At 35.8% G+C, this 18851-nt stretch overlaps 1 protein-coding gene across 1 annotated transcript in view; it reads right to left on the reverse strand.

The window, feature by feature from the left end:
* Positions 1 to 15237: 15237 nt before the first annotated feature.
* Positions 15238 to 18851, reverse strand: part of LOC141436657 (uncharacterized) — an 88256-nt gene continuing 84642 nt past the window's right edge. Inside the window, 2 exon segments of the mRNA XM_074099677.1 lie at positions 15238 to 17324; positions 18494 to 18617. Of these exon segments, the coding sequence (XP_073955778.1) occupies positions 17220 to 17324; positions 18494 to 18617 (229 nt within the window). The 3' untranslated portion in view covers positions 15238 to 17219.

Consider the following 18851-nt stretch of genomic DNA (forward strand, 5'->3'; position numbering starts at 1 on the left):
ATTGAAAAGGAAACATTAAGCTGGTATAAAAGAAGTTTGTAAAAGGTTCACGAACTGATCACCGTAGACGCGGGTAATCCGGGGCCCTGGCTTTGTTCTAAGGCTTTTGTGGAATACTCCTGAAAAATATCCACGATCTTGTCACAGTAGACGAAAGTAAAACAGCGTGTGTTCAACGAGTCAACCACTGTGTCTCCATATAATAGGCAGTAATGCAAACTAACACTTTAGACGTAAAAACGACCAGGTACTCTAACTCTGACATGTAATTATTTTATAATGATTATGATCATATGATGTATTTTAAAATAATAATTATTTAAATATTAATCCCCGACGCAAAAAGAGGGGTGTTATAAGTTTGACCGCTGTCTGTCTGTCTGTCTGTGTGTCTGTCTGAGGCACCGTAGCTCTTAAACGGGTAGACCGATTTGAATGCGGTTTTTTTACTTAAAAGCAGGTTTTGTAGCGATGGTTCTTAGATATGTTTCATCAAAATGGGCGAGCCGTTTTTGGGATATTGAATGTGACAAAGTTGCCCCCCCCCCCGGGTTTTCCAACTTTTTGTTGTATGAGTATTGAAATAAATTGATTATTATTATTATTATTATAAGATATAAGCGAATCATAGTGAGTGCGAAGCGCGCCGCCGAAAGAACTTCGTTTAACTTTCTTTAGTAAACTACAAGCAAGAAAAATCTTTTTCAGAGAACTCAATTTATTTTTGTAAGCAAAACAAAGTCTTTTTGTGGTTCGCTCCATGTGCAGTAAAACCCTGCTTTATTGCGTAGTAACTATACATATAATGTTTTGTAATTTACTTACTGATATTTAGAGGCTGTTTCACCACACATTGATTAAATAACGGATTGATTTAACTGACGGATAAATGTGATGCCGTCTCCGTCTATTCGATCACAATAAACAGAGACGGCATCACATGTATCCGCCAGTTAATATTAATCAATGGATGGCGCAGCCCTTTAGGCAATATTAGTCTTCGATAGTTTTTACAGACTACCTGACAGAGTATCAGTTATTAGAAGGGATACAAAATTTAAAATCACAAAATTTTGCTACACGGTACGGTACCTAAATGTCTTACAATAATTATTTTACGGTCGGTGTTAAGGTATCAGCGTATCTAAAGTGATTATTTTGATTTGGCGCCAGACGCCCGGGAACGCCTCAAGGTCACAAAATATAGCTGTCTCGGCGCCCAATATCATTTCTTTGCTTTCGGCGTCGAGACTCTAGGTCCTTGGGGTAGGGTGCGCTGGAGCTACACAGGGAGCGCTAGCAATAGGTTAAGGGAGGCAACAGGCAACCCTCGCGCCAGCAGCTTTCTGCGCAAAGAATCTCAATCGCAGTTCAACGCGGGAATGCTGCCTGCGTGATGGGCACTATGCCAAGAGGCCCACTCTCTTTTTTAATTAAAGTTTTAGTTTTAGATATTTCAATTTAATAGTAGTTTTAGTCCTATGGATATTTTGTATTTTCTTAATATTTTCTTAATAAATATAATCCTTTTGATTTGGTGTTACATATGTTGCTATATATAATTTAGGATTATTTTCATTTGTCTAAAAGTCGCAACCAAAGACTCCAAGTTTTTAATAGAGAGCAGAATCACAAACCTCAGTTATATTGTTAAAAAATCATTTATTTGGAAAGTCTTCTGAACACCGTAAATAAAATAATCATGACAACTTAACGTACTGTTTTAAATCTGTTTAATATAGTACTGCTGTAATTTCAGGCTGAAAACATCGTCTCTTTTTATTTCCTTACGATTTAATTAATCACGGTTTTGATTGCGAGAAATATCTTGGGCTCAAGCGTTTTACGAATAAAAATAATACAATTTGTCAAGAAATAATCGTTCCAATTTCAATCGAATAATTTGTATTGTCACTTTTCATTTTTATTAATCATCGATTTTTTTATTGGAATTAAAATTATATCAAACTAGCTGTAGCCCGCGACTCCATCCACGTGCATTGCTGCCCCGCGGGAACTATGCAATTTTCCGGGATAAGAACTTCTCTGGGACTCAAACTGTCTGTATACCGACTTTAATCTAAATTGAATCAGCGGTTTACATGTGAAAAGGTAACCAACAAGCAGAGAGAGCGAAAACTTCTGCATTTATAATATTACCAGCGGCGTTACCCGCGACTCTGGCCGCGCAGATTCCGTTTATCGCTATCCCACGGGAACTATGTAATATTCTGGGATAAAAACTATCCTATGTCCTTCTCTGGGACTCATACTATCTGTATACCGAATTTCATCTAAATTGGTTGAGTGGTTTAGACGTGATAAAGCAAACAAACAACATACTTACAAACTTTCGCATTTATAATGTTAGTGAGAAGTGGAAAACTACTCGTAAAATAATTCATTGGTTCAGGCATTGCTTTTTAGGGTTCCAAATCAATAAACCACAACTAACACCATTTTACAAGCTTTCGTTTAGTTTCACCTGTCCCGTTCTCTGTCTGTCTGTAATGAAATCTTGCAAGTTAAATTTGACCAACTTCCAGTAGTCTGATTGACTTGAAATTTAGAATACTTGTGTAAATTGCGTGACAATACAATAATCTTGTAGTGACATCCTGGTAGTCTGGCCAGGATCGTCTCCGCAGGACGGAACTCTTCAACGGTTAATGACATCGACTTGAAATTTGGTATGCAAATGTAGTTTGGGTGACAATGAAAGAACAGTCAACAAAAGTACAGTCAGCAAATAAAGCTTGTATTAAAAAGGTTTTTTTACCAAAAACTTTTTTTAGCTCTGTTCGACATCACACTATACTATGTCACAAACTGTAGGTATATATGTCACATAGTTCATTAAACGACTATGAAACTAGAATTGTACTGCAGTTAATATACCTATGTATGTACTTAACACGTCAAAAACTCATTTTTTCCACCGCTACCTAATCTCATTTCACGCGCTCATTCTTTCTAGATCCCGAAGAAAAAGCCAGTCAGCAATACGAAAAATTCTAGTGGATCCATGCATGACTGTTATATTATTTGGCTGGTAAAATATTGGCTAGGAGCCAAACGGCAGTGCCGTTTTATATCCGAATTGGCACTAGCTTATTGAGACCATAGCTCAGCGGTGTTAAGCACAGATTAAAAACAGTAAGCATTTTCCTTTTTTTTTGTTATAGCTAATCAATAAATCTACCAATTGCACCTAGTTACTATAATGAAAAATAAAATATTCTGTGAAATAAATTTTTGGAAATCGAAATTTGCGTCATTCTCTTCGGAATTATTTTTAAGATTTCAGTGTTAACCGAGCCGGGTCCACCTTCCAAGTGGAATGTTCGCAGAATAGGTTCCTTTTTTATTGGTTGATTTTAACTCTTGTTAATTTTTATAATTTAATGGATGGAAAACGAGCAAGTGGGTCTCCTGATGGTAAGAGATCACCACCGCCCATAAACATCTGCAGCACCAGGGGTATTGCATATGCATTGCCAACTTAGAGACCTAAGATATATACCTCAAGTGCCAGTAATTTCACCGGCTGTCTTACTCTCCACGCCGAAACACAACAGTGCCAGTGCAAGCACTTCTGCTTCACGGCAGGATTAGCGAGCAAGATGGTGGTAGCAATCCGGGCGGACCTTGCACAAGGTCCTAACACCTGCAAAATGTGAAAAGTAACTGAATAAAAGTATGTGAAAGTAACTGTGTCCTTCTGTTATTAACTATCATGATAATCTAGAAAGATCGTACTTATTGATAGCAAGTGCTAAAGTACCTATTAGTCACGACCTACTAGATTACTATGTTTATGGCTTTCAAATAAGTATAAAATGTTAAATAATTTATTGAATCAGGCGTTCGAAACGCGTCAGTGTAGTGTGGTGGTGGTGATGGATGGGTTTGTGTTATTTGTGTGTGTTCTTACAGTGTGGAGGTGGAGGAACTGCATGAACACGCATATTTTGCACAAGCTTAGCTATCTTAAGGTCGCGGGTGAGCAAGGAAATTATTTTAGTTCATTTATAAAATGTTATTCAAAACAAACTTTTGCTAATTTTAGTAAGAGAACAGTTTTTAAAAAAGGTTTAAAAGGAAACTCGCGAAATAGAAAAATGCAGTAAAGAGGTTCAACCAACAACCGGCATTGAATAAGTTCTTTCATTAAAAGTTGACGAAGTTTCTACTGCAGCCGGCTTACGGGAACTAGGTTGATATAACGTAGACTTTTCTTTCGTCGATAAAGTAGTATTTATCTGCCCGTTATTCGTTGACTTTTGGTATAAAAATCAATTGCGAGTGATTTAAATAACAAATTGGGAATAATTATGGAAGGTATCATAGTATTATATTTATCTTGAGGATCTATTTAAATATACCAAGTGGGGCCTTAAATAAGGGAAAATATTATTACGTAATTCTAACATAGATCGTACAGTCGAGTTCATAAACTTGTGAGCAAAAATTTGATCAGAAATATCTGAACACGCTTAAGGCCGCGGCGTAGTAACATATTTTTGAGTGGTTCGAATCGATATATATTTTTGCACTTGACTGTAGGTACGCCATCCTTGAGCTCAATTTATTGTCGTCGCCTGTCGCGCTACAAATATCAAAAAATTTACTTTACACTTCTTCAAATAAAGTTGACTGTAATAAAAAAAGAAGAATATTTTTAAAAGTCCATTCGGGTACGGAAGGTCGTGAATGGGATGAGTATTGAGTGGTCCAAAATGTATTGAATGTTTCCCTATCGTTTCAACTTAGTAACTTAGCACATAACCTATCAAACACCCAGTATTATGTCCTACAGATTAAACTACCACGCGTACCACACACATGATGCTAACCGCTTCAAACTGTTCTCAATTAAAAACAATTTTAATTAACTTTCATTCTCAAAGTTACAATGAGCAGAATTCCCAACTTTATTATCCAAAAAAAAAATACAAATGACGCCAGGTAAAGCCGGAAAATTCAATTTAGTACTTAAAATACTAAAGAAGTAAATTTGTTTGCGTTTAGAAATATCTGATACGACTCTACCTATTTCTAGGGCGCCGGTAGGACGCGTCAGATATTTTTGTACGCTCCGCTGTGGCAGATATTAGTGCAGGTGACTGTACGTTATGACGTTCAAAAGAAATCTTATAATGAACCTTTTAAAAGATTTTAGTTAAAAATATCCCTCAATGCCGAACTCTCGTTTCTACATCCTACAAACGGACTTAAAACCTACGCCCGATTATCTTTACTTTCTCAAAAACATTCCAGAACCAATTCTAACAAAAGTATTTCACCGAAGTGCTATCAAAATGGTTGTTAGCACGTGCTTGTCATAAATACCCTACGCCAGATTTAGTAGGCTTTCGTAGTGGAATGCCCAGGAAATCCAATAATAAATATTAGTGGTGAACGTAAGTCCGACCAGCTTGGATGCAGGAAGAGGTATGCGAAAAAAAAATCTCCTTTGGCCCATTTCATTTGAGTTATCGCGATATATATATATACACAAAAAACAAAGATCAAATAAAAGTTTTGACTATTACAAAAAAATGTAGTTGCAACTCTACTTGTATTTCAAATCAAAAACTAATTTCGCATATATATCTAGGACTAGTATAAAGCAAGTGGCATGTAATGTAAAACAGCCGTTGTGGGCTACTTACAGAGTAAACGCTTTGATTTTGGATTCATGTCTTTTTAGGATAAGTATTTTTAGTATATAATCCTTACTAAATATAAAATTATAAATGCGAAAGAAACTTTATCTGTCTGCCTGTCTGTTACCTTTTCACGCTTAAACCGATGAACCAAATTATGGAGATGTTTGATACCTTGGAAAGGACAAAGGATAATGTTTATCCCGTAAAATACCATAATCCTCACGGGATAGCAATAAACGAATTCGCAATTATAAGTAATGGTGAAAATTAAAACTGTTAATTCCTCTTTCTAAACAGAAAACAGACAACTTGTCAAATTATATAGTCTATTAAAAAAAACTACCAATTACGCTGTGCAACGTTTTTGGTTTTGTTATTCATAAATAAAAAAAAATACAAGCTTTGGAACATAGAACCTCCTCCTTTTTTGAAGTCGGTTAATAAATAAAACACGATGACGGATTCCATCACAATTGACAAAACAACGGAAATAAGGCCGTCATAAATACGGAATACCATTTGTTTGCGAGAAATATTAAAAGTGCTATTTGATAAAAATCCATGACTTGAAATTGGATAATTTAAAATACTTATTATGAAAAATAAAGAGCAAAAATTTGTTGTTATACTTGTACCGAAGAAGACATAAATATCTATCTAGGGCTCTCCAGTATATTAGCGCCACTTATTTAACGTCTCTTTTGCACACATACAAAAGGTTCTCCTTAACTTCTACCCTCCATAGGTACCATCAGCCAAATATGTGGTCTACCAGCCTAAAGTTGATAATCGTTTGCATGTTAATAACCAATAATGCCAATAGACGTGGCTGTCAACTTGAAAGTTCGACTTTAGCGACATATTCATTTGATAGGAACTTAAGATTGTTTTTTTTTTGGAATCTTTTCCGAGGACCTGGGTTCGATTCCCAGCGCTGGTCTTATTTTTCTGGTTTTTTTGTGCATATTTCCGTTTGTATTTTCGGTGATAGGAATTTGTTTAAAAATTGATAGACCACTTGTTTGGTTGATGGTACATCACATATTTGGTCAGAATCGTTTCCGATTACCTTTCCGAATAAGTGATGAATGAAAGATGTATTATGTATGTGTTGAATGAAGTTTTTGAATAAACTTTTCCAGAATTTCTATAACTCCTTGATTCCACCGACATAAGTATGCGTCTGTATTCCCCTCACGCATGCTTCCATCGTAATTGGAATTCTCATGTAGATTGTGATCTTATAAAGGCGGATTGATGTCAAATAACGTGTCTATAGCCTCATTAAAAATTATATTAACGCCATTGACATTTCCTTTGAAGAGTACAGTATTACCAATGAATCGAACAGATTTCATCGAAATTCCATTGATATTTGCTTCCCTTATTTGCATGGTGATTGATTTGATGTATCAAGCGGAAGCCCGGGTTAATTTAAAGCGTGTCGGTTGTTTTGGGACGTGTTTTGGGGATGCGAGATAGATCAAAGGCGATGGACACTCAATACTAAATAGATAGGCTAGTAGATAATCAGCAATGTAAGTACAAAGTGTGAGAGTATGTCAAGATGCAAACAGGCGATCGCTGACATCTCAGTTAGCTCCTTGTAAGCCAGATGGCGCTTTTCTCTATTAGGGATCTCTGAGCAGAATGACAGACGAACTCTAGAGGTCGCCACCGTAGTATTCCCTTGGTTCATTTATTTACGTAAAGTTATGTATTTAATATTTATTTTAATAGTATCGAATGCTTTTTGAATTTGAACATATTTTCACTTATGCTTACGCAAAACATACCAATGTTTCTATTTTGTTTCATTATTCGACTGGATGGCAAATGAGCAAGTGGGTCTCCTGATGGTAAGAGATCACCACCGCCCATAAACATCTGCAACAACAGGGGTATTGCAGACGCGTTGCCAACCTAGAGGCCTAAGATGGGATACCTCACGTGCCAGGAATTTCACCGGCTGTCATACTCTCCATGCCGAAATACAACAGTGCAAGCACTGCTGCTTCACGGCAGGATTAGCGAGCAAGATGGTGGTAGCAATCCGGGCGGAACTTGCACAAGGTCCTTCCACCTGCTGCTCTATGCTATGAAAGGAGAATTTGAAAAAAGTTTTTGGTATAAATTTCATTTTCAATACAAACTTTTTTACTGACTTTTTGTTGACTGTACTCATCGTTGATGAGTTCCGTGGCCGGAACCATATTATTGTATTGTCATGAGGTTTACATAAGTATGACAAATTTCAAGACAATACGACCACTAGAAGTGGGTCAAATTCAACTTGCAAGATTTGACCCGCATATACATACATTGTAAGTTAAATAAAAGCTTTTAATAAAATGATATTCCTTTTTTTAAACTATTAGGATTTTATCCAATCCTTCCTCATTTGAAAATATTACGGATTACATTGTATTGTTTTGAATATGTTGTGTCTATTGTAGTTTTCATTGGCGTTGGAGTAAAAACAAATATGCCTCGATTCTAAAACCTAGCGGTCAAAATTTTTAAATGTTATCCAGACGTACTAAAGTGCCGAAGGAAACTTTCCAAAGTTGCGGAATTTTACATATAAGAAAATTTCGGAAACTGCTCACAATTCTGTATGAGGATTAAAACTTTCCGTTTCTTAAATTTAAATTTCCTATGTTTCTTGTGAAAATTTCCAGAAGTTTCCGAGAAGTTTCCCAGCTTTTTGGAAAATTTCTGCAACTTGTCAAACTATCTACCTACATACCTACATACAATTCGTATTTACGTACGTATTACGTATACATCATACGGTTCACGTCATGCAGGCCATTCGGAGACAGGCGCCTTTCTAATATCGATGGCTCTTTGAGGACTATTCTAGCCCGTTTCCGCTAGAAATTCTGGCAAAGGTACCCCTATGATAGTCCTTATCAAACGCCGCTATGCACCGCTTTGATCAGTTTTCGAGTGCTTAACTAGATTGTATTCTATTTTGATCGTCCGTCCAGTGGTGAATATACGGTAATATAATTTGATTAAACGACTTAATACGTTATTTAGCGAAGATAAATATTAATTTGGTCAAAACATTACCTCCTTTCTGCGACCACACGTACAAGAATGTTGATAGTAATAATATTTATTCAAGTAATCATGACTCGCGTAATGTTAAATTCATTTAATCCCAATAACTCACGTCTTAAATCTAATTTTGCTCGACATGACTGTACATGGTGTTATGTGTGTATGCCATACAAAATGTAAGTTTGCTTCTAACAGTGCAAGTAATAAACTATATTTTGATTAAATACATAGTTATGTGTAATACCTACGTCCTCCTTCACTTTCGCATAAATCACGCCCGTCACGTAACGTCTTTGTTTTGTTTCAAAACGACTGCATGCGTACTCTGTACAGATGTATATTACACTAGATTACGCAAAAGTGACGGTTGGTTTTCATACAGATTGAGGTTTTTGCGTTATCTAGTGTAATTTATATCTGTGGTACTCTGCTTTGAGAATGAACTGTATAGTTTGACTAGCTGTTACCCGCGACTCCGTCCGCGTAGAATTCGTTTATCGCTAACCCGCGGGAACTATGTAATTTTCCGGGATAAAAACTATCCTATGACCTTCTCCGGGACTCAAATTATCTGTATACCGAATTTCATCTAAATCGGTATGATTTGTTAGATAATTTTCACAAACGCGTTTTTTCTGAGTAGCGATTTTTCATGAAGCGTTTATTGAAAGGTAAGGCCTATTTACCTAGGTAGTTATACCGGGTGTGGCCTGTAATACGAGCAAAAAATTAAAACGTATGTCGTCTTCGTCAAACTGAACAACATTGTTTATTTCAGCGACTTTTAAAAATAATGGAGTCGTTGAACTTTCCTCTTTTCATAAAAAATAAATATTGCTATCAATGTACGCCGTCCTAGAACCTAACTGACGTCGCCTGTCACGTTACAAACATTAAGCATTTTGCTTTACATTGCTTCTTCGAATAAACTTAAAAATGTAATAAAAATTAAACAACTAATTATTTTTAAGTCGCTGAACTAATGTTGTTCAGCTTGAGGAGTATGATATATGAACTAAAAGAATTTCCTTGTTCACCCGCGACCTTACGATAGCTAAACTTATGCAAAATATGCTTGTTCATGCAGTTCCTCCACCTCCACACTGTAAGAACACACACAATTCACACAAACCCCACCACCACACCACACTGACGCGTTTCGAACTCAAACAGAGCTCATCTTCAGAGTAACACAACCGTACACCATGCTACCAGTTGTTAGACTAGCAAACCACAACCACCGTTTTAATTTGTCACTGTAACTCCCCAAGTACCCACATATATTTTATCAAACAAAACAAAACTACCCATAAATTATTAATAAATTTTAACAGTCCTTCAAAACTACCTTGATTTTAATTTATTTACTGTCAATTCATGTTTTATTATCTACCATTACTCAAATTAGATCCAAGCCGTAGCAAGGGAGATGAAACTAAATTTACCTGCTCATTAATAATAGACCCCATGCAGTTGCCTAATTATCTCCATGCAATCTAAAAGAGTAGTATGATCTATGTTATATGTATTTGCTTATATTACAGGCCACACCCGGTAAAGTGTTACAGTGGTCACAATGAAGCAGTGTGATGCTACTGGAACGGTATTATTGGAATAATGTAAACCGGGCATTACCTAGTCGCTTTTTACGACACCCATGGGAAAGATAGGTTCATCTTATTCTTAACCCTTTTTCTGTTATAAGTAATTATGTCAACGGTGTGCTCACAAGCCCGCATTGTGTGAGGATCTTCTCTAAGAAGTTTGGCTACGTAAGCTACCTACTTGCGAGCGCATGATCGGCACCGATGGAGTTGAAGCGGTTGCCATGTTCGAAATCGGCCGGATCAGCAGGGCTACTACCAAACTCCCGTGCGGTCCCTCTGACACTTATACTATTTAATACGAGAGCGAGAGGGACGGTATGATACGAACTTCGAATTTAGAGTTTCGTAGTAGCCCTGCAGATCATCATTCAAACACTTCAAACCCTTTTCCATGCCCCGCTAATTTAGATATGCTACTACAAAATTAACAAGTAAGAATAATTCTGTATACCTACATTTTTGTAGTTTTATTCAAATTCATTTCAAGACCTACTGCCAACGACTCGGTGTATACTCGTAGCTCGTGAATCATAACCTGCAATCCCTGATGCGTATTAGCAAATAACACGATGTCATCCGCGAATCTCAGGTTTGTCATGCGTTCGCCCGTTACCAAGAGGCCTTTGTCTTCGCAGTTTAATTTCTAGAAGATGTCTTCTACAACCAGTGTAAATAGTTTTGGTGAAAGTGTATCTCCCTGCCTTACGTCTCTTCTGATGTTTATAGGTTTTGTGAGGTGTGGCAGTGCTACCTTAATTTTTGCAATTAACTGCATTTTTGCCCAAAATAGATCGGAGTGGAAGAGGTTGAAGGAAACCTACACCAAGAATTTGGTAGAAGAAGGCTGAGAAGGAAGAAAGAAGAAGACATTTTTGTGGTCGCTATAATGCACTGCATGCATGTAAAGGGTTAAACCGGGTAAGGCACGGTCCATAGGTATCTATGCAAGGAACCTAAATTTGATTGACCTGACATAAAAGCTAAAACTGATTTATTTTGCCCTAGTGGCGATGGGCGAATAACGTCAATAACTTTTATATTTGATCTAGCTTTTGTTTGTTGTTCCAACCTTCATTTTATATTCATCGCGAATGCCTCTGGGATCGCAGCGGGAGCATTGCTCTGGAAACATGACTACGGCTGATCGAGTGTCAACGATATCAGAATTAGTGCTCGACCAATATTTCAGTATCGGTTTCGGAATAAAATGAATGTTGCATTTCACGCTGTGATAGTTGTTAAGCTAGGTAAGTATACAGTACAACATTAACATTGTACGTGCACAGCAATGGTAAAGCATGTGCAATAGTTATTATTTAGATATTAATAAATGACAATAACTGTAGCATTTATAAAAACATTTTTTTTTCAAAATCCCATTTTTTTACTTAAAATACGAGTATCATGGCATTTTTTTTAAACGACTATAAACAAAAAAGAGTAGAGTGGCAATAATAATGAAAAATGAAAATGGTAATTTTATTATTACACACAATAAGGCACAATATGTCATTCTTAAGGCTCGCTGGTGTTGTGGTATCACGCATCACCAGTGCAGTTAATCATCGTTGGGTGGCTGTGGTGAGCTGTTGATGCGTAGAGACACCACTAACCTGAGATCTTCGGGGTTACACGTCTAGCAGATTTAACGATCGGCCACCATACATTTATACACCCACACTCCGCCCCTAGTTTGGCTACATTTTCTATCTGTGTTAAACGCGACGAGCGTAAGTCTACCCACCTGCCATATTCGATGTAATTACGTGGATTGTATACTTACGTGCCATGCGGACGTACGTTCACAGCTAAAATATGATATGTAAGCTATCTTAGAGCACATGACCTCCAGTCAAATAATTAGGAGGAAATCGATAGGATCATCATCATCAGAGTGGACCGCAAAGAGCTTAAGAGCTCGAAGGATGGATCTGCTTCTGTAAGTAGAGCGGCATAAACATCCCGCGCATTTTCCTATTAGAGACGGCCACGTTATCTTTGTAATCCTTGACTAAATGGAATACTACTCTAGCCTATTCTACTATAGATGGGCAAGGCAGGCAAACTAGGGGCGGAGTGTAACTGTAACGTGTGTGCGATTAAGTATCAATGCTTAATTTTTTTAGAACTACCAAACTATCAATTGATCAAAATAAAGCTTTTTAGGGAACACAAATAAAACAAAGCTAAAATAAAATCAAGTTTTAAAAATAAATAGGAAACACGACCTCAAAATTAGCTTTGGTTTCGGTTTCAGTTGCGGATATTAGTTTTGATCCGACTCTAATCAGAATAGTATTGTACGTGTACAATATAAAGTCCATTTCCAGGAAATGGAATACACGTTTCACTGAACTAATTATCTCTCTAAAAGCGTGTTATTAGAGTTTGCGCCTGTTTCAACATGTCATAATGCACTACCATTTTAGTTTCCATTTCAAGTTTTTTTAAGGAAATCGGGTTTTGATTATACCTAATACATATTTCATCAATCTGATCAAACGAGAAAAAAAGCTGTGCTAGTACAGAGAGAGGCCACAATTATAGAAAAATCTCTCTCCCTAATCATATACAGTGTGTTACAGGCACGTATTTCTGTAACTTAAGCATGACATTAATATAATTAATAAACTAAAATTCAGACTTTGTTAACTTAATAACAAAATTATAATTGCCAGCAATGTATAGCAAAGTAAATTGACAAGTAAGTGTAAATGACAGCCGACAAACACTTTGATTATTAATTGTCAATTTACAATACAATACAATACAATACAATACCAACCGATAGTGTCTTTTTTAACCTCGACATTGGCGGAATCATAGATAGTTTCGATGGAGCTACATTTTTTCTAAAAATTGAATTGAATTGATACAATACAATAACTCTTTATTGCACACCAACACATAGCAAGCAGTACAGAAAACACAGGTATATAGGTACACAGGTATTTACTTTGCTGTACATTGCTGGGAATAATAATTTTGTAAGGAAGATAGCAAAGTCTGAATTTTAGTTTATTAATTGTATTAATGTCATGCTTAAGTTGCAGAAATACGTTACTTTAACCCCCTTATGGTGCGTGTGAAGTTCCCCTTAAAAAAAGGCTGGCTGCCAGTAACACACTGTAGATGTTACGCCTGGAAACCGAAGTGCTATGGGAGTGTCAGGAGTTGTAGGTACTTATGCAACTTAGTTGAGAAACATTGATAGCACAATGCAGGATGTTGGTGTTTAGAGTAGCCTAGCAGTTTTTTACGTAAGATGAGCAAACGAGCAGGGGGTCACTAGATGGGAAGCCATTAGCGCCACCTTTCTACACCCTCAACACGGGGGTATCACAGGTGCGTTGCCGGCTATTTGAGAGGTAGAAAGGCTCGTTTTTTTAAACAGTTTGTGGGAATTTAAGAGCGAAATTGCATTCAAAACTTACCATGAGGTTAATGATGAAGGAAAACTTAGTGAGGAAATCTGCACATATGCGAAGAAATTTGACTGCATGTGAGAACTAGTGGCCCAAGTCTTCTCACTCTGAGAGAAGGTTTGTGCCCAGCAGAGAGACGGATATAGGCCGACATGATGATGATGATGATAATAAACTTTAGAAGGTAATTAATTGAATCAGGCCTTACTTTGCGGAGGTCCATATCAATGAACTAAAATAATTTCCTTGCTCACCCAACACGCATATTTTGCATAAGCTTAGCTATCGTAAGTTTGCGGGTGAGCAAGGAAATTATTTTAGTTCATTCTTTAGTAGGTACTTATAGACTTAGGTTCTTAACTAAGGGACATCCCTGATTTTTTGCATTTTTATTTTTAATCTAAGTACTTACATATTTTTAATTTATTTTGTTGTGTGTAGCTTTCATGGCCAAGTGGTTAGAGAACCGGACTACGAAGCTTGAAGCCCCGGGTTCGATCCCCGGCTGGTGCAGATATTTGTATGAATAATACAATCTTGGATGGAGTCTTGGACGTTTAATATGTATTGAAGTATGTATTTATCTATATGTTTATCCGTTGCCTGGTATCCATAGTACAAGCTTTGCTTAGTTTGGGAATAGGTCAATTGGTGTCAAGTGTCCCACGATATTTATTTATTTATATTTTTATTCTAAGTATATATTTTTATTTTGTTGTGTGCAGCTTTCATAGTCAAGATAATTGCAATTATATAATATTTTGTTCTGAAAAAATGACTTTCTGCCAAATTTTTTTTGCCTTGGAAATTATTGTCTTCTTAAGAGAAGTTTCCCTGCCGAAAGCGCGGTCACGTTAGGTATTCGTTTGGGATATTGCTGTCTTTATCGCTCGTGACATAAGCGCTCGCAGCCGTGCCCCCCATGCCTTCCGCAACGACGTCCGTAATTTATATCGCGATAGCTGTAGGCTTTTCAAGATTTGGGCGGTTGAATTTTGGGTTTCGTTGTGCTCATATTATACGAAAAGTATAGCACAGAAATCAATTATATTTTACAGTCAAGATATTCATTGTTTTTTCTATGCCTGTGCTTTTTACGATTTTTGTAAAAATGCTTTATTAGTCTGTAATTTTCGTGCAAAGTTGACATCTTTTTTTTGACGACTTTTGACCTCCTGTAATTCTGATATTACACATTTATATGAAAATCTGAAAACCACAGGCATAGATAAATCACGTCTAGTCCATACTTACAAAATGTCATCTATTTCTGTTGCCTAGTTTTGAAATAAGACCGGGGCTACGTTTGTATGGAGAATGGAACGAAGAGACTTTTCTTAAAGTACTGGTACTACTGGAAGTATAAAAAATTACGTAAAAAATAAACGTTTTGATTCTGAATTTGTTTCACTATAAGTGGAGCTAGAATAAAACAATAACATCTTTTTATAACTTCATTATATTATAGTAGAAAACAATATTTCAGGTGTTGACATTAAGATCACTTACATTGAGATCATGCTTTAAAATTAATAATAGACAGAAATAAAAAATACAATTAAGTATCACTAAATTATTATCTCTAATAACTAGCTTTTGTCTTACAAAATAGACAAATCATTTATTTTATCATATTAAATATACTGGACTATTCTATATTTTTATTATATTTACATTTAGGCCAACCTATCATTGTAAGAAATACTATTTTTCATAATAATTTCTATGGCTACAATGTATTTTCTGTTATTTTTAGGTAGGTACTGAAACGCGTTTTATAAGTAAGTACATACAATGCCCATTAGCTTAAACTGGTACACAGAATTATATAAATTTAATTACTGTTGTAATATTTGTAAATATATTTAGCGAGAAAGTAACTAAATATTTAAATATTTGAAACAAGTAATTTTGCTATTTAGCAAAAAGTCAAACGTAAATTAAATTTGTTCATGTAGTTATAAACATTACTTTAGAAAATATGTGTAAATTATGACTATTTTTTTGTAAATAATAGGTTACGTATCTTAATTGTAATATCCAAATGAAACACCCACCAAACGAAATTATTAATATTTTCGAATTCAAATGTATGTTTCTCAATATCACCTTATTTACATTTCACTTCCTTGAATAAATATTCAGCATGTATCACTACTTATGTTAACGCAGCAAAATCGTGCCATTTGCTGGGAAAAAAAAATTAAAACCACACATTGATTACTACATAGCAATATCGTGAATTATACAAATACAAAAAAAAACAGCTTATGGAAAAGATAAATCTATTTCATTTTTCTAAAAATAAAAAAATATAACTATTTGTTACCACAATTTTTGCTCAGCAAAATCATAATTTTTACCGGCGGGTATAATAGCCACGAGATGCGGATTTAAATCTTCGTTTTTGGAAAATCTTAAAAAAAGTCTAAATAGTTTATTGAAAATTCACATAACAGGCAAAAACGGAAAATTTTTGATCAGGTATAATTAATTACGAAGCCACGCCCTTGGCAATATCAATGTGATTGATTTGACAATTGAAGCAATAAGTGAAGTTCTTCATCCATTTCTTTCGGAATATGACCCTAAAAATAATAAAAACAAAACGTAGTATCTTTTAAACGTCACAAAAAAGCTTTATGATCCACTTTATTTAAATTTCAAACGAAAAAATTCCACCATAATGCGGCAAAGTTTGCGATGTGTATATAGTCATTTCTAAAGCAGTAACACATACAATCAATTTAACAGCAAAACAGGCCGTAAGGCATCAAACCCGCCAGTACAGCGCAGTAAAGTTTAAATAAATATAGGTCAACCTAATCTTTTCGTAGTCCGTGGCCATAAACCCAATTCCTTGGACGACCCGCGTCCCAAACACATCAGTTTGCAAAAACAAGACAGTACACAATATAAACAAGGATTTTCCCAAGTCGACCGACGTTCAGATGTTTCACAATCAAGAAGTAATCGAGTCCCTAAGGAAACGAGTCGTTTTCTTTTACCTGCTTGAAACGTTTAGGCGCTCTCTGTCGTTAAGCGAAAGTAATATTCGTACTTTATTTTAAAAGGAGGCTTTATTGAGTATTTTATTTTTAAAATATAATAGTATCCATAATATAATATTAATGAGTAGCGATCATTCTAAACTAAAATGATATTCCATTTTTTTGCCTTCTCAATTGAAATTGACTGTAAAAAAAAACAAATTTTGACAGTATTTTCAACATTGCTATAATTTGACACTTGCCTGTGCTTTTAATAATACCGCTGTTTATAAAAATGTACTAAATTAAGTACAATTGTTGGTTAACAAAACTATCCTCCGTAAATTTTTCAAAGCACAATAACAAATTAACCTATTTAGGTACTGACATACTCATGTCGAATTCCAGTAAAATTTTCGTCAAATCCCGTTTAGTTTCAACTAGATCTATTTCGTGCTAGTGCAGATTCACGTAGGGCGTAGATGTTCCTGTTACTTGGCTCGAACACTGCTTCTTCGCCTGACCCGCTTTTGGCACCAGTACCATCTGCTCCAAGTCACCCTGTGTCAAAATCATCATATTAAAGTTATACTAAGTATTCACCATTATTTTTGCTCTTAAACGTAGCCTCTTGAAGAGACTTACGCAACTAGATGGAGAGAACTATGCTTGGTGTTGGAGTTAAAAGAAAATAAGGGGCGCGTGAGTTTAAATTTGGTTGGTTTAAACATGCTTTAATTAAATATGATTCTTCATAACATTCCTCGTTTAAAACAGACTGGTTCCTTTCAGTTGAAATTAAAACATCATTCTGAATTAACACCACTCCAGAGGGTCTATTTCGTAACATTTCTGACACTCGCAAACACAATTAAATGACAGCTTTCGCATACAAAAACTATCATTTGGTTGCGATCGCGAGCGTCAGAAACGATAGGCAATATACGGCCCCCTTCGGAGCCCCGACTGGAGTTTTGTAACCTGTTGCGGAAGAAAACTTTTTCGGTATTGTTCGAAACCGGTTGCGAACGAAAACTATTTTGTTCTTATACGAAAACTAGGATCAGGGATCGACTTCTGGTTTTTTTCTAAAATTTTCACAGTACTGTTTTTTTTTTCAATCAGAATCGACACGGACAGTGTTGACGGAGCTCCTACTTTTGTTTAGTTTTGGCCCTTCGGGCTAATGTAAACTTAACATAACCTAAACCTACCTATGTTTCGATTAAAATTGGGAAATTGAAATATGTGAATGAGTTTTAAAAGAGGATTCTATGTTCTGTATGGGAAACCAGTTTAGAAAACAGAATTATTTTTCTTCATTCGAAACCAGGTTTCCGAAAAAGAAAAAAAAATCTGTTTTCCAAACTGATTTCGAACCTTTGGTTTCCAAAGTGGCCGAAGGGATACGGCCTCTGGTTTTATTAATATAACATAACAAAATACAAACACTTTTCATTCAACTGTTTTTTTTTTTTCAAATAAAAACGCACTTATTTTTGATTTCATGATACCAATGAAACTCAAGTGGGTATTAATCTCTTCTGGCTAAGGTATACTCGTATAACAGAACATAAAGTGCCACTAAATTTGCCATGAAGATCAAAGTGATCGATGCCCCTAGCTAAAACTGGACACGGTATCGTATAAAAATCGCAATAACACATTTAATATCACTTCGTGGATATCTCTCCCTTCCGATCGCACAATTTAATAATACGACCACTTACTGAGAATAGATAGCCTATAATAAGATCAGCGTCTCTGGGGGTGTCCAAGGCGTCTTTTTCTAGGACATCGGTTCGCAGCCATCGGCAGTCTACATAGGCTCGTACTGTGTTGTCGTCATGAACGCTGAAAATGACATTTTGTTAGGTACTTGGTCGTTTATCTAAAGGCAATAAAATTAGGGTAGGTTTATCTTGGGGAATTTCGTTGGGGGATGAAAAGCCACATCGGCTACAGAAATACGGAAGAATGAATTGTGCAGCTTGAGAAATTTAAACTTAATTAGGTGCGTTCGTTTTGTTTTTTTATTATTTCTAACATGTTTTTAATTTCATTATATTTAAAATAAATTAGTATGAC

The sequence above is a fragment of the Choristoneura fumiferana genome, chromosome 16, assembly GCF_025370935.1.
Source record: "Choristoneura fumiferana chromosome 16, NRCan_CFum_1, whole genome shotgun sequence".
Classification (NCBI taxonomy): Eukaryota; Metazoa; Arthropoda; class Insecta; order Lepidoptera; family Tortricidae; genus Choristoneura; species Choristoneura fumiferana.